The sequence below is a fragment of the Netta rufina genome (assembly GCF_964035555.1).
Source record: "Netta rufina genome assembly, chromosome: 6".
Taxonomy (NCBI): Eukaryota; Metazoa; Chordata; class Aves; order Anseriformes; family Anatidae; genus Netta; species Netta rufina.
In genome coordinates this window covers 20,754,928-20,768,435 of record NC_140129.1, presented here as the reverse complement: position 1 = coordinate 20,768,435, position 13,508 = coordinate 20,754,928, and the positions used below count along the sequence as shown (strand labels likewise).

At 36.2% G+C, this 13,508-nt stretch overlaps 1 protein-coding gene across 1 annotated transcript in view; it reads right to left on the bottom strand.

Annotated features, from left to right (window-relative positions):
- STK39 (serine/threonine kinase 39) overlaps nucleotides 1–13,508 on the bottom strand; it is a gene marked incomplete at its 3' end in the record, with an annotated part of 87,832 nt that overhangs the window by 21,588 nt on the left and 52,736 nt on the right. The window contains exon 14 of the mRNA XM_084289682.1: nucleotides 1,093–1,145. Coding sequence (XP_084145808.1) covers nucleotides 1,093–1,145 — 53 coding nt within the window. The remainder of the gene's footprint in view (nucleotides 1–1,092; nucleotides 1,146–13,508) is intronic.

The following is a 13,508-nucleotide window of genomic DNA, read 5'->3' as shown; positions in this document are numbered from 1 at the left end:
AGAATCAAAGCCTCGTTCTGGCTGCCTCGGTAATTATTAGGAACAGTCTTGCTGTACTTTACTCTGACATTTTTTTGACCAAGTAAGACATCTTGCATGGCTTATGAAACTGCTTGGAGAATATTTAAGTAATTCTTTTGACAGTGACTAAACCAGGATACTCTGTGCCAAGTTAAGTAAAGAAATCTCTCTTGTTATTACCCATTATCAAAATTAATGAGAAGTGCAGGCAGACAACAGAGTATTTTCACAGAACTACTGCATAAGAAAGCTACTATGATTTACAGGAAGAGAGAGATCTTTCCCAATCTGGTTTCTTTTAAGGTGGATGCTCTTTGAAGGCTATTCTAAGTATAGTGAATACTGACTTCTAAGAAAAATGAAATGTGTTCACAGTTCAAAGGGTTGCTACGTAACGAGAATGATACCTTCTTTCTCAACATATCCTCTTGTGCATTTTATCCCAGTAATATCTTGTATTCTTCAAACAAAAATAAATCTTATGACTTCTTACAATTCTTAGCACTGGAAACCCAATAAAGTTCTACAAGCATTCAGTAGAGTCATCAGTTTCAATATCAGAATTAAGTTTGGTGATGATACATAAGCTAGAAATGCAACTCAACTGTCAGTTGAAGACAACGTTTGAAACAGGGCAGGGTGTACACTTCATACTCATTAACAGAATTTCTTTTATTACAGAGGGCAAGTAAACTCAAATATTACCACCATCACCTCATGTACTTTTATGGCTATTATATTGCATTTCCTATGACGTCTTCCAAATGTGAAAAAGTAAATTTCAAAGCCATAAATATCACTCTGCAAGATCTTACACACCACACAGATCACCTCAGTAAGACACAAAATTGATGAAGTATACATGTACTGTGTAGATTATGCTGTACATTATGCTACCTTGCCACTAGAATTTACATACATCTGCAATTCTTGTTCAAGTTAAATCCCATATACTGTTCTGCATACTAGGGAACATTCCACAGAGGTAGTTTATATTAACCATAAGCATTAATCAGTTTCTGAAATACCTTTCTGAACAATCAGAGAATTATTCAATTGAAAGAGCCTTACCTCTCCCTGGAGTAAACTCAAACCTTATGTCATTAAGTTCTTTTCTGGAGTTCCTGAAAAACATTCAGTGTATATATTAAAACATAATGAAGAACGGCTTATTCAGAGAAACAAAATTCAGCTTTAAAATATGCTTTTAAATATGTGAAGAGTACTTAATTTTATGTTCTAATATTGCCCCAACTGGAGGACATATCCAAGGTGATTAAAAAAGCTCAAATCCCAGCAAATTTATATTCTCTCCATATCAGATCAATATATTATATGAGGTTTATAAAATACATTTTCTCACCTATGACAAATACTGATATAATTATTTGTTACAGATCAGTTTTTACTCTTAGAACTACAGCCCTCAGATGCTAATTTTATAAATATTAAAACTGTTCTAATAAAACAAATCTTCTTTAGCATTAAGGCTTCCACACTTCTCATTTACAAAGCTCTTCTGGAATCTGAATAAATATACACAAACCAACCAAACAAAAAGGGGGAAAAAAGCCAACACATCTTTGATGCATGGCTTGTTTTTATCTTCCTTCACAATATCAGAGCATACCAGCTAAAGCCAGTGGAAGACTAGGTCTTGGTTCTTTCATGCCTTTAATAAAATACGAGAAAATATATTTTTACAGAGTTATCATGATTAGAATCATAGAATCATAAAGGTTGAAAAAGACCTCTAAGATCATCCGGTCCAACCATCCACCTACCACCAACATTGCCCACTAAACTATGTGTCTAAACACCATAAGCAGAAATTTACACAGGCTTCATTCAGAGCATATTCTGTGAAAAGGGACGTTGCTTCTTAAACCTAATCAGATGATCTGGAACTTTGTAACGGGGTATAAATTCTGGCTGAAACCCTCCCTATGCACAAGGGCCAGACCCCTGCTTGATACTCCCACATAAAATCAGGCAGGTCAGAAACAACAGCTGCAAATCCCATCCTTGATATTGCCCAAAAGAGATGCTCAGTTATTTTGACATCCACATACCCTACTTCCATTTACCAGACCTGCCAGAGTCCTGATTTTCTCTCTTAATGACTCATTTTCATGGCAATCTCATGATTAACAGTAAAGCTACATGAAATTAGCATCAGATAAAGTACAGAAAATAACATACTGGCTTTCTAGTGACAAGTCCTGAGGTCCTACGTCCAGACAATGCAAATAGCATTGGCAAGCAATTTTTTGTAATGTGAACTTTCCTCAACTTCAAATATGCTGCTCTCCCAAAGCATCCCAACAGGAGAGACTTCACCACATTTTCATGGCAGTATTTTGGTGAAAACCAACAAAAAGATGCTTAGGCTGAAAATGACTGCCCAGTCTAAAGGATAAAATAACATCCTATAATTCCTTCCAATCTTCAAAAGACACTCTGCCATACCAGGTCTACCAGTTCAGCATAGTCTGAATAGTATATATCACACTTCTTCTCCAAGAGTCACAAAATATTCACTTGGATTTAAAGCTCCCAGTCAGAGATCAACTACATACAGAGAAGCTCATTTTAGAGACTGAAAAGCAGGTTTTGATGCACAATGTCTATTATGAAGCTGTTTTGAAATGAAAAACTTCTTTTACTGACCACCTTTGCCTCAACAGTGGAGGTACTTCGTACACATAAAATAAATGGCAGAGCATAAAAGCCAGAGGTTTTCTGCCCCTGAGAGTGCTTTAACTAGTTAAATATATTACACAGTCATACAGGACTTACTATCCATGTTACAGAACTCCTTTATAATCTCATACTGTGTTCCAAACCTCTATCCCTTGCATGTTTCCAACTTCAGTTTTAGTTAATGATTTCTACCATCAATAAAACATTAGTTTCTTCACAAAATAGATGTCCACCTCATTTTTGGAAATGGCAAGCTGACTTGAGCACAGAGATGAACTTAAATTGCTGTAGCACACTTTTTCCAATGAATAGCTCAATCCACTTGAAAAGCTAATAGCAACAGAATGTGTTTTGCGGTCTATTATTCTTCTCCTCAGCAAGGAGAACTGTGAGCAAGCTCGTATTTCAGCATACCAGGTCATGAAGTCTTGCTGTGGGAAAACTAAATCCAACAGGCAAGCATATTCAACTGTGCCTTAGAGCTTTTATCACTTGTTAAATACTTACAAAAATATTAGAATCAAAAAACCAGCAACACACAAGAAAACCAAAACCGAAGTGATTGGCAACACAGACAAAAGCAAAATAGCAAACCCTGAAAAGTAAGTATGCCAAATGCAGTGTTTAAAATGAAGAGTACTCATTTACTGAATATACTGAATGCTTCGAAGTGGAAGGAATTTCAGGTTCCCAAAATTTTATCCTAAAAAGCTATAGAGTTTCAACATGTTACTACAAAGCTGTGGATAATGCAGCTAGACAGGTACAGCTTTACTAGGCTCATTTACTTCTGTTGTAAAAATCTGCTGTTATTATATAGACTGCCGCACTTAGTCTATTTTTATTCAACAGAGAATTATTATGAACCTCAGCTCTCCACTTCCCACTGCCCAGAAAACCTGGATGGCTTTCTGTCAAGAAGAAAACCACACATGACCCATCTCCAAGTTCCCTTTTGACACTCCACTCCCCTCTGCTGAAATTTATTATGTCTAATAAGCTTGTTAAAACTGCTGCTTTCCAAAAAAAAGGGAAACTGCACAGAAATTTAGCATTCTGAGAGAGGGAGGGGAAAGGGGGGAGAGAGATGTTTTGACTGAATGTGGGATTTAGCTCAGACTTACATACCCTCTTCCTACACACATTTTTGAAGAGGCAAATCAAGGGAATAAAACCTTTCTCACACCTTTACAGAGATAAACCAGAAAATCTTGCTTATTAGCAGCTATACCGAATTGCTCCAGCTTGCATATCTTTTTCCATGTAGTCAAATGCTAAATACAGCTGATGAGAAGAAATTCTGTATATTTAGCACTCTTACCAATCACCTATTTAGAAACTAAAAGATTAGGCTCGCAGATGACCTCTGTCCCCAAACCTCCCATAAAACATGCACCATATAAAAATAGCTCTGAGTAATTACAAAGTTCCACAAAAATGACCAACTTTCTAACAGACCAATACACCTGGGTGAGAGACCAGCTGCTCTCAACACACTCTTTCCTAAAGAAGGGTGAAAATGGGGTCTATTTTACTTGGTTTTCAAATTGAAGAATGTCCCAAATAGATGTTAGTTAGTCAAATATTTTTATTAAAGCGAATACAAAAATTCAAGAAAGGTTGACATGCACTGAGCTGTCCAACTTTGCTGTCTGGAGAGGTTATACTTAACTATTTTGAAATTAGGATGCTGCTGCTTGCTGTCTAATTGTACTCTATTATTCAGGAAAGAAAACAAAGGAAGTTTGGCGAGATTCATTAGCTAGAAGCCTGTAAGTGCTTTTGCTTCTGGTTCCATTACCTTCCAGACGTTTATTGATTTCCATAAATTATTTATGCCATTATATATTCCACCTAACAGAAGATGCACTTGATTTTTCCCCTAAAAGCTGCTCATGCTCTTCTCCAGTCTTCAGACACTTCTCTGGTTCTAGTTAGTCACTGTTACTGCAAATTAGTTTCCCTGTTGCCCCCCCGTGCACACTTTGGTGACAACTGTTCGGGCTTGTTGGTTTATTTGTACACAGCTTCCAAGTACCATTTCATTTGTTCACTGGAGTTCTCTTTTTAGTTACGTGAATTACACTCACAACATGCAGTGGCTCACAGAGACTTTATTACTGCTACATAGAAATAGTCTTTGAAAAAAGGCACTTATATCTTTGTGATTAATAATTTTTATCTTCTCCCATCATTTCTTAATGGTCCCTAGTTTCTCTAATACATTTGTGAAAAAGTTATTTCTATTTTAAAATGCAAACTCAGACCTTTTTGCCATCTCTTCTAATACCTCTTATTTGCTTCTTGCTCTCCGTGCCATTACAGACAGATATACCTTAATTATCATGAGTACAGATAGCCCATCTCTTTTAAAGAGTAGTAAGTTTTAAACACTTTTGTGCATTTTAGCACACTGCAATTTATTAATTTCCTGCCTTTTTTTTTTTCCCTGCTTTAAATAAGAGCAACACCAAAGCAAGCTATGGTAAGATATTTTGTCAGTCATCTTCCTTGGTAAATAATTTCAGAATTTAAAACTTTGCACCTTACAAAAGTACATTTTCCAAAACATCACTATGATTTTTCATCAGGGTCATGTGATGTCCACATTAAGATCACTAGATCTGCTTTCTGATTTTCTAGGAAGTAATGTTTCCCTAAAGAATCAGCAAAAACGCATGGGCCAACTTTATGACTTCGTCCCCTCTGCCTTTGGACTTAGAACAGTCTGTTATTAGAAGACGACAAAATGACACTCTATTCTGAAGATGATTTGCAGAACAATGTTTATATTTACAAAAATCAAGATTAGAGAATAAACAAATTACACAGCCAGTTAGACTGATATAGGTGTACTAGAAAAATCAGACATGAAGATTTCAGACATTCACATTTAATGACAAAGCCTTAAAAATAACTACCTGATAATCTAATTCCTGCTATAGTCAATTAAATGTTCCATGCAGTTGATAGATCTACATCATTGAACTACCACTTACGGTGTGAGATTAAGATAAGAAATCATGTTGGTGCAATGACTACACTGTAAATTGGATACATCAAATGTCAGTATGTCTTTTGCCTTTCTGCACAAGACACCAATCATGTAAGCGAGATTCAAGAAAAATATGCATCTTGGAATTAAAATTAAGGCCTAAATCACACTAGGGTATCTTGACTATGTAATGAACAGATTTTCATTGTCTTTTACTACTGCATTTTTTTCAGATGTTTATACACTATCTCTTATAAAGAGTTATCTGAAACATCATCTATTTCCAACAATTTTTAGCATTTTCCATATAACATTTAGGGAGAGTCTGTATTCCTTGATGAGATACATGTTACAACAGCTAAGTAACAGTACGCGCACTCTTCCTTTCTGAAATGAAGGAACCCATCCCAACAGTTTTCCCCTCCCCATGCTCCTGTAGGCCTCACTCGCAGAATTTCCCCCACCATCAGGGATTTCTGATGTTGGCCAAGTCTACATCAATTTGCTTTAACAAAACACTCAAAATAAACGTTACACTTGTAAAAATTTTATGTCTCACAGATACTCTTCCCCTCTGATATTTGAACTACATTAAAACTACCAGTGAAGCAAACTAAGTTACATTGGAAAAGCAACAATTCAGTATATCTTAGGAAACAAAGGCAAGCAGTATGCTATTTGCACTACCTCAACTGCAGTTGTTGCTGTAATCAAAAAGGCAGAAGCATTTAAATGACCTCTGCTCATTTAGACTGCAAAGAAAACATTCCCATCGAAACAGAGCTGCCTAATCAGTGATAGCTAGGCTGTACATCCCGGAGATGTACCCATTCGATTTCCATTCTGCATCTCTGGGGCAAGATCTTTGTATGTAGAATGCAAGAAATGTAATTAAAGGAAAAGCCCAAAAGACTAGGGTTTGTGTCTTTTTGTTTGTTTGTTTAACTTTGCTTATATTTTTTCCTTTGTTATTCAAATATGGGGGGAGGAACAGGGGAGTCAGAGCAGAGAGGATATTATTTGGCCACACCAGTTGGTACTCAAATTCAAAAGATCATCTTCCTTCCCAATATTTGTCACTCATTTCTCGCTTTCACATGCTAAAGGCATAATGCACTAGTTAGACATGGGTTTTGAGGTCATGGTAGGCTGAATGTAGCAGAACAATAACTAAAGCAGTACGAACAGGAAGTCTGTTTATTAAAGTAATTTTGTGAATCAGAACTTTAAAGCTTCTATGGTATCATTCAAACACAACAGAAGAGAACATTTACTGTAAAGCAGCATTAGCCTCCTGAGGATTCACTGCATGTTTACAGAAATCTGTTTAACACTGCAACCCTCAACTTTCATTTACTAATCAACATCCTTGCACCTCTATTACACATCACCACACTGTCAGGAGCAGATCACACCTCTATGGCATCCTGAAGGGAGATGGTTCCTCTCAAATTCGTTTTAATGACTTCATTTAAGTTCCAGACTAAATGGAAGGACATTTCTGTTAACTCTTGGTAGTCTCAGAAAAGATACTTAATGTCTGCCAAGCTTCCAGATTGACACCAACCAGAATGGCACTAAAATTTACATGTTAGTAAAAATGTGGACCTGAAATACATAGCCCTTTGAAGTCTATTAAAACTTTACCATATACTTCAGCAGATTTGGGAAAACGCTCGTGAGTTTACAAATTATCCCTCTCCATATACATTACCAACAAGAGGAAATATGGTTAGGATATGATGTTTCAAGATCAGGTTATAAGACCCAAAAGAAAACACAAAACACCACCATTACCACTTAATGTTTACATGTTCTTAGGTAAAGAACAGATCCCTGAAATGAAGCAACACATATATTAAACACTATTTCAAGAGACAGCAGTAACACAGATGGCAAAACACAGCCCAATCGTGCTTTCAAGACTGAAAAGCAGACAATGTCACAACAAAACACCATCATTTGATTATTATGCTGTCAGAATGAGACAGCAGTTACCTATTAAAGATTCCCCTTGCCATCTACCAAACAGAAAAAGGATGTGTACATCACCAACAGCAGCCACCAAGTGACTTACAGTCACAACTAGATCAACTTAGAACACAGTCCATAGTTCCAGGGTAGACACTGTTCCTCCAGCAGAAGACTTTGTGACAGTTTTATCCATAGACCTGTCCCAAGTTACTTAAAAAAATTAGAATGCTTTTAATACTGTGACAATATATGGAATGTGATTGTAAAACTAAGAGAATGCACAAGTTGTTTGGTTGAAGAAGCAACAAAACTCCAGTAGACGTTGAAGTACCACCAGAGAGGTCTACAAAAGAGTTTATCATCTTAGAAGCCAAATATGAAAACAGGTCCTTCCTCCGTCTGCTGATTTACAGCATCAAGCCTTCATTTCTTGACATAGAAATGTAAGAACTACAAGTATTTCAGATTTATCTATATACCTAAACACACTTTTAAATAGGGTCTTTCCTCTTTCTGTAGCTGCTGCTGTCATAAGCTAAATCAAAGCAAAGTTATAAACCCTTCAATTTTTTCCTTGTTACATTTATTCCAAGCTAAAGTCAAACAGCAAATTCTGGAATGGAGTTTTTAATTTCAGTTCTCAATTTTCCATTTCTCTGCACAGGTCCTTGCAAGTTTAACTTTTGCTTAATGAAATGAGTTTTTCTGACCTACTTGCAATGAAAAAGTATTCACCTGCATCATTTCTGGATGCTTACACTTCCTACCTGCTCTCACACAAGCAGATGGAAACAACTTAGTTAAAGAGCTATCATTTTTGTTGCTGCAGAGGACAGTATTTTAGTTTTTCCCTGAAATTATTCATGAATTAGCACAAAAGGCGGTGGCCATTTTTTTTTTGTTGTTGTTTTTAAGCAGTGGTAAAGATTTAATTTGTGAAAAGCACCAATATATATATTTTTTTAGTGTTTGTAATGCATTGAGCAGCAATTTCCCCCTAAAACTTGAAAATAGCAAGTGTGCTTCACTTTGTTACACAGAAACACTTTTTTCCCTGAATTACTTTAGATTTGTAGTTCACTGCCAGGTGCAGTTTGGATCTAAACCAAATTGAAAAGAAAACATTCATTCAAACGTGAGAGGCTGATTGAATTTAAAAATCAAATAGACACTTTATTTCTTTTGCAAGTACAATAAAAAGTCGGAATGGAATAAAAAGCTCTATTGATTTTAAAATTCCAGCATCAGCAACATCTCCACATGCAATTAATTGCCCACACAATTTAAACCACAGCTATGCAGGTTAAACACCTAATTCCATGACATCTAAATATTTAGACATTCAAATCTTCTTGATAACCTAGATTTAATAAGCAAAAAATATTGATTATGTGGTTCAATACTCAATTTTACATACAAAAGTATACCAGTTCTCTATTAAGTAAGTGACGGTATACAAACTACATTTTAGATGCTGTTGTTAATTAAAACATTTTTCAGTGTTTAATTTTCAATAAAAACCACAGAGAAGTATAAAAACATCCTTAAGTAGTGAATAAGAAATGCACAATTTACTATTTTCAAGGAGCGAGCTCTGAAGGAAATAGAGGTACAAACAAAAAGCAGGATTAGAATCAATAGTTTAATCAAGGGTTCCTGCCTACTGATTTCAGTCATGATTTAATCATGATTAAACAGGTTATTTAAATCAAGTCTCTATACTGTGAAATCAAAATTCACTTCAGTAACCACATTCCCACGACTGCCTGAAGGAAGGCAAAAACTGTAGAGGTGATGGTAAAATATCATATAGGAAAATGCTCAATACCATTATCAAAGGTAAAATTACTTCAACAATTCTACAAATGGTTTTGTTTATGTTGTCTGTTACTGGACCAACTTTCAGCCCACAGACAAGCTCTGTTACTTTCCCCGTTGTAAATCTACCACACAGCTGGGAGTTGGTCTGTTGATTTTGTCATTAAACGCACTGGAGAACAGAAGCTATTCTAAATAAGCAAAAATAATGAAAAATACCTGTCCTTGGTGAAGGATACACATCAGCCCCACTTCTTACAAAAGAGCCTAGAATAAAAGTTTCAACACTAGAAAAGCTAGAAACTGTACTACCAAAACAAAACAAAAAAATACACACACACAAAAAAGAATTAAGAATTCTTGATTATGTTGGGTCAATTATAGACTCATTCTGGATCTTGCCAGAAAAGATTCTGGGTTTTGTTTTGCTTATTTAGATATTTTTTTTCCTAAAAATTAAGCTTCAAACTTTAATATTAACAACACAAAAGGAGCTCTGCTAGGTATCTGCAGCCAAGTACTCGTATTTCTGACAGCAGTCAGAGTGGGTGCCTAAGAAACAATGCAGAATTGGGACATGGCAATTCTTACTACAACTACTGCCCCAGCCACAAAGCATTTGTCTTTCAAGAACTACCTCAAATTGATGTGGTTTCTAAGCATTTCATAACCCTCATGAATTTTTCTTCAACATCTTGGGGCAAGGAGTTTCAAAGTTTAAGTGCACCTTGTGTGATTTTTTTTTCCCTTCTCCTTTTATTAGTTTAAACATAGTCATCAGCCAGTTTCCTCTCATTCCTCCAGTTTCTGTACTGAGATAATGAATAACCAACCCCTGCTTTCAGGCTTTGTGCCATTATGTTCTACACATTATATATTTTTACTATATATAGATATAGAAATTTCCCTTCAGCTTTCATGGAATTATTCCTCTGCAAACCTTTGATAATCCTTGATGTTCCTCTCTGAAATTTTTGAGATTAGGTGTGACAGGCAAGAAATGATTAAAACCACATACAGTGTGCAAGGTACAGGAAAACCCAGAGATCGTATACAGTGTGACAAACCAGCTACATTAACCGAAAAAATGTTTTTGTTAAAAATACACACTAACATTTATCTGCAAATAACACGAATTATCAAAGTATTATTACAGGCAATTCTGCCTTAGCATTTTCTCTACACACTGTTTTCAATAAGACATTCAGTAATATAACTGAACTATTCCATTTGCCAGCGCCTTGAGTAAAAAAATTTCCATTTGTCCCTTTTGTTCTTCCACAGGCTTAATTCATCTGGTGCGCAGGAACTGTATTAAATTAGGTCCTGGGACATTCTAAATTACAGTCAGTAAATTATCTTCCTGTCATAGGAGCTAATTTAACCATCTTAGATTGCTTCAGATAATTTGCAATTCTTAACTATTAACCATTAACAAGTTTCCTAATTTAACACAAAATGTCTCTGTTATTAATCTAAATAGTCAAATCCTCAGACAGTGACCTTCCCAAATCTGTAACTGTAACAACACAGTGGTTAAACTGGAAATTTCAAGTGAAAGGTGGCATCTTCTCTCCACTCCCCTTTACCCAGTCACAGCAGCGGACTGAATCACAGAGAATTGCCTTAAACCTCCTGCCAGGGTCCTCTGCTGAGACACACGGCATGTGCAGCCTCCTGAGAGAATACTTGGAATGCAAATTTCTTTCCTCCCCAGTACCAAATTCCCCTTCCTCTGTGAAGCAGAGGATGAAGCAGCATCAACATTTCAACATAACCATACACAGTTTGGGTTTGCAGTTCGGATTATGGCAACAGATCAGGCAGTATCTGAGAACCATTTTTTTTTCAGTTCATTGCAAAAGCCAAACACAGTCTCTTAATTAAAAGCTGAACTTTAAAATACTAATGGTCAAAATTAAGTTTTGAACAACACAGCCTTTCACAAGCTTTGTACTGCATTACTTAAAGCACTGCTGCTAATTTCACTTCTAGACAAAAATACTCCAAGCTACAATGGTGCAAAAGATAGAAAATAAATTGCAAAAATGCCATCTGCAAGTGAAGATGCAAGTGAACCATCAATTGGTCAGAGCAAACTTTAAATTCATTATGCTACCTGAACTCTCACAACAGAGAATATTTTTCTAAGTTAGCCCCAACAAAAAAGCTGCCTTCTCAAATAAAAAGGAATTAAATACAAGTTTAGGGTAGAGAAGTCAGATACTCAAGTTGGAAATTACCCAGACTAACAGAATTAAATACCACCACTCCTACAAAGGATGCCATGGGATTCTGTAAAGATCATTTCAGGATGAAGTTACAGTTCTCATCCACAACATGCCATTTGCACTAAACAGAGGCTGGTGCTAGTTTGGCATTCGCTACTCAGTTACTGAGTAAGTCCAACCCTGCTGTTTGGAAAAAAATGACAGAACTTGACCAGCCAGTAAAAGAATTACTGAAATGCACCAATTTTTCTGCCAAATTTCCTCCTTTGGGAGGGTAATTTAAAATTTTTGCATATACTATTAACCTTTTTGGAACAGTTTTGTATTTTTTTCCACAGTATTATCATCTAACATTTGATATTTTTGGTGTAGCATAGCTGCATCCTTTAGAAGGGAAAAAAAAAAAAAAAAAAGAGCAGAAGAGCAGTTCCTTTTTTCCTTCCTGCCAAAGGTCATCCATCTCCCAAGACTCTCAACACCCATCTGAAATTACTTCTCCTGTAAGGCCCTAAATGGTCACTTAGGCTTCTATCACAAATTCTCTGCAAACTAAGATAGTTCCCCAGCCAAAAAGAGTCAGCAATACTATAGCCATCGGTTTCCTCCCCACCATCCCTTAAGCCCTTTCTTGTCCAAGGACACTGGGAAAAATGCCTTTTCTCCTCAAATCCTTGCCCAGCCAGCCTCCATCACACAGGAAGAGTTCGTTCACATTTGAGATGCTCACCTTTTGCTGCTGTCAGTCACCTTACCCCACAGCCCCTCTCTTCAGGGAAACAAAAGGAAAACAGCAACAAGATAAGACCTTCTTGAGCCTTCCCTTGCCATGTTTAGTGCCCTTCCTCTCTCAGTCTCACCCCCTACTCTGGCCCCGTAATTCATTCCTCTTGTATTTTGCTGGTATTTACATTTTTACCCACATCAGTACTTAACTTTTTTTTTTTTTTTTTTTTTTTTACAGTAATTTACAGCATCTAAAACCAGTGTGTTCTGAACTCATCAAGCTACTGCAGTTTATATAATTTGATTGCCTCCAGCGAATTATTTTAAAAGAAAAAGCTTCCAACATTTTGGATAATATGCTGAGAGTTTTGAGTCTTCAGATCTGGCATGTAATGTTCACAATGTTTATCTGAATACCAAGGCATCCTTTAAAAGCTATATAATAGTGGTAGATGAAGCATCACAGGAAATTGTTTCTATCCTCATACTGTAGCTAACTTGCTTCATAATAACATGGTTCACAACTTATGGTTCATTTTAACAAATCCCATAAAAATACTCTGATGTGCTCAAGTCTCTATCAGCTATATGACTTAATGATCAATTCACCAAAAGACATCAGCAGAACAGTTTAAAGCCTGCGCTGGAGGTGGATAAATACAGAAATCCCTGTGAGTGTATTAGCTGTTTACTACATTACGATCCTGAGGGAATGCCGTGTGATACAAAGCAAGTCATCTACCCAGATTTTATTAGCTACAAATGCCAAAACTATCATATTATTTTTCTTTCAGATGCTCAAAAAAAGTTTGCTCAGTGATTAAAACAAAGGAGAACACTTAGGGGCCACAGTATCTTTCCTCATATACAGCTACTGTAAATGTAAGCTCAATCACCCCACAATAATTGTAGCATCAGGACAGCTGGGAAGCAAAAAGGTGCTAACCCAGGACTAACTGATCATAACTGAGGGCCTCCAGGCTACATCCTATGATATGTAATTTTTATTTTTTATTTTTTAAATGAAGAAACCCCTCCAGTAA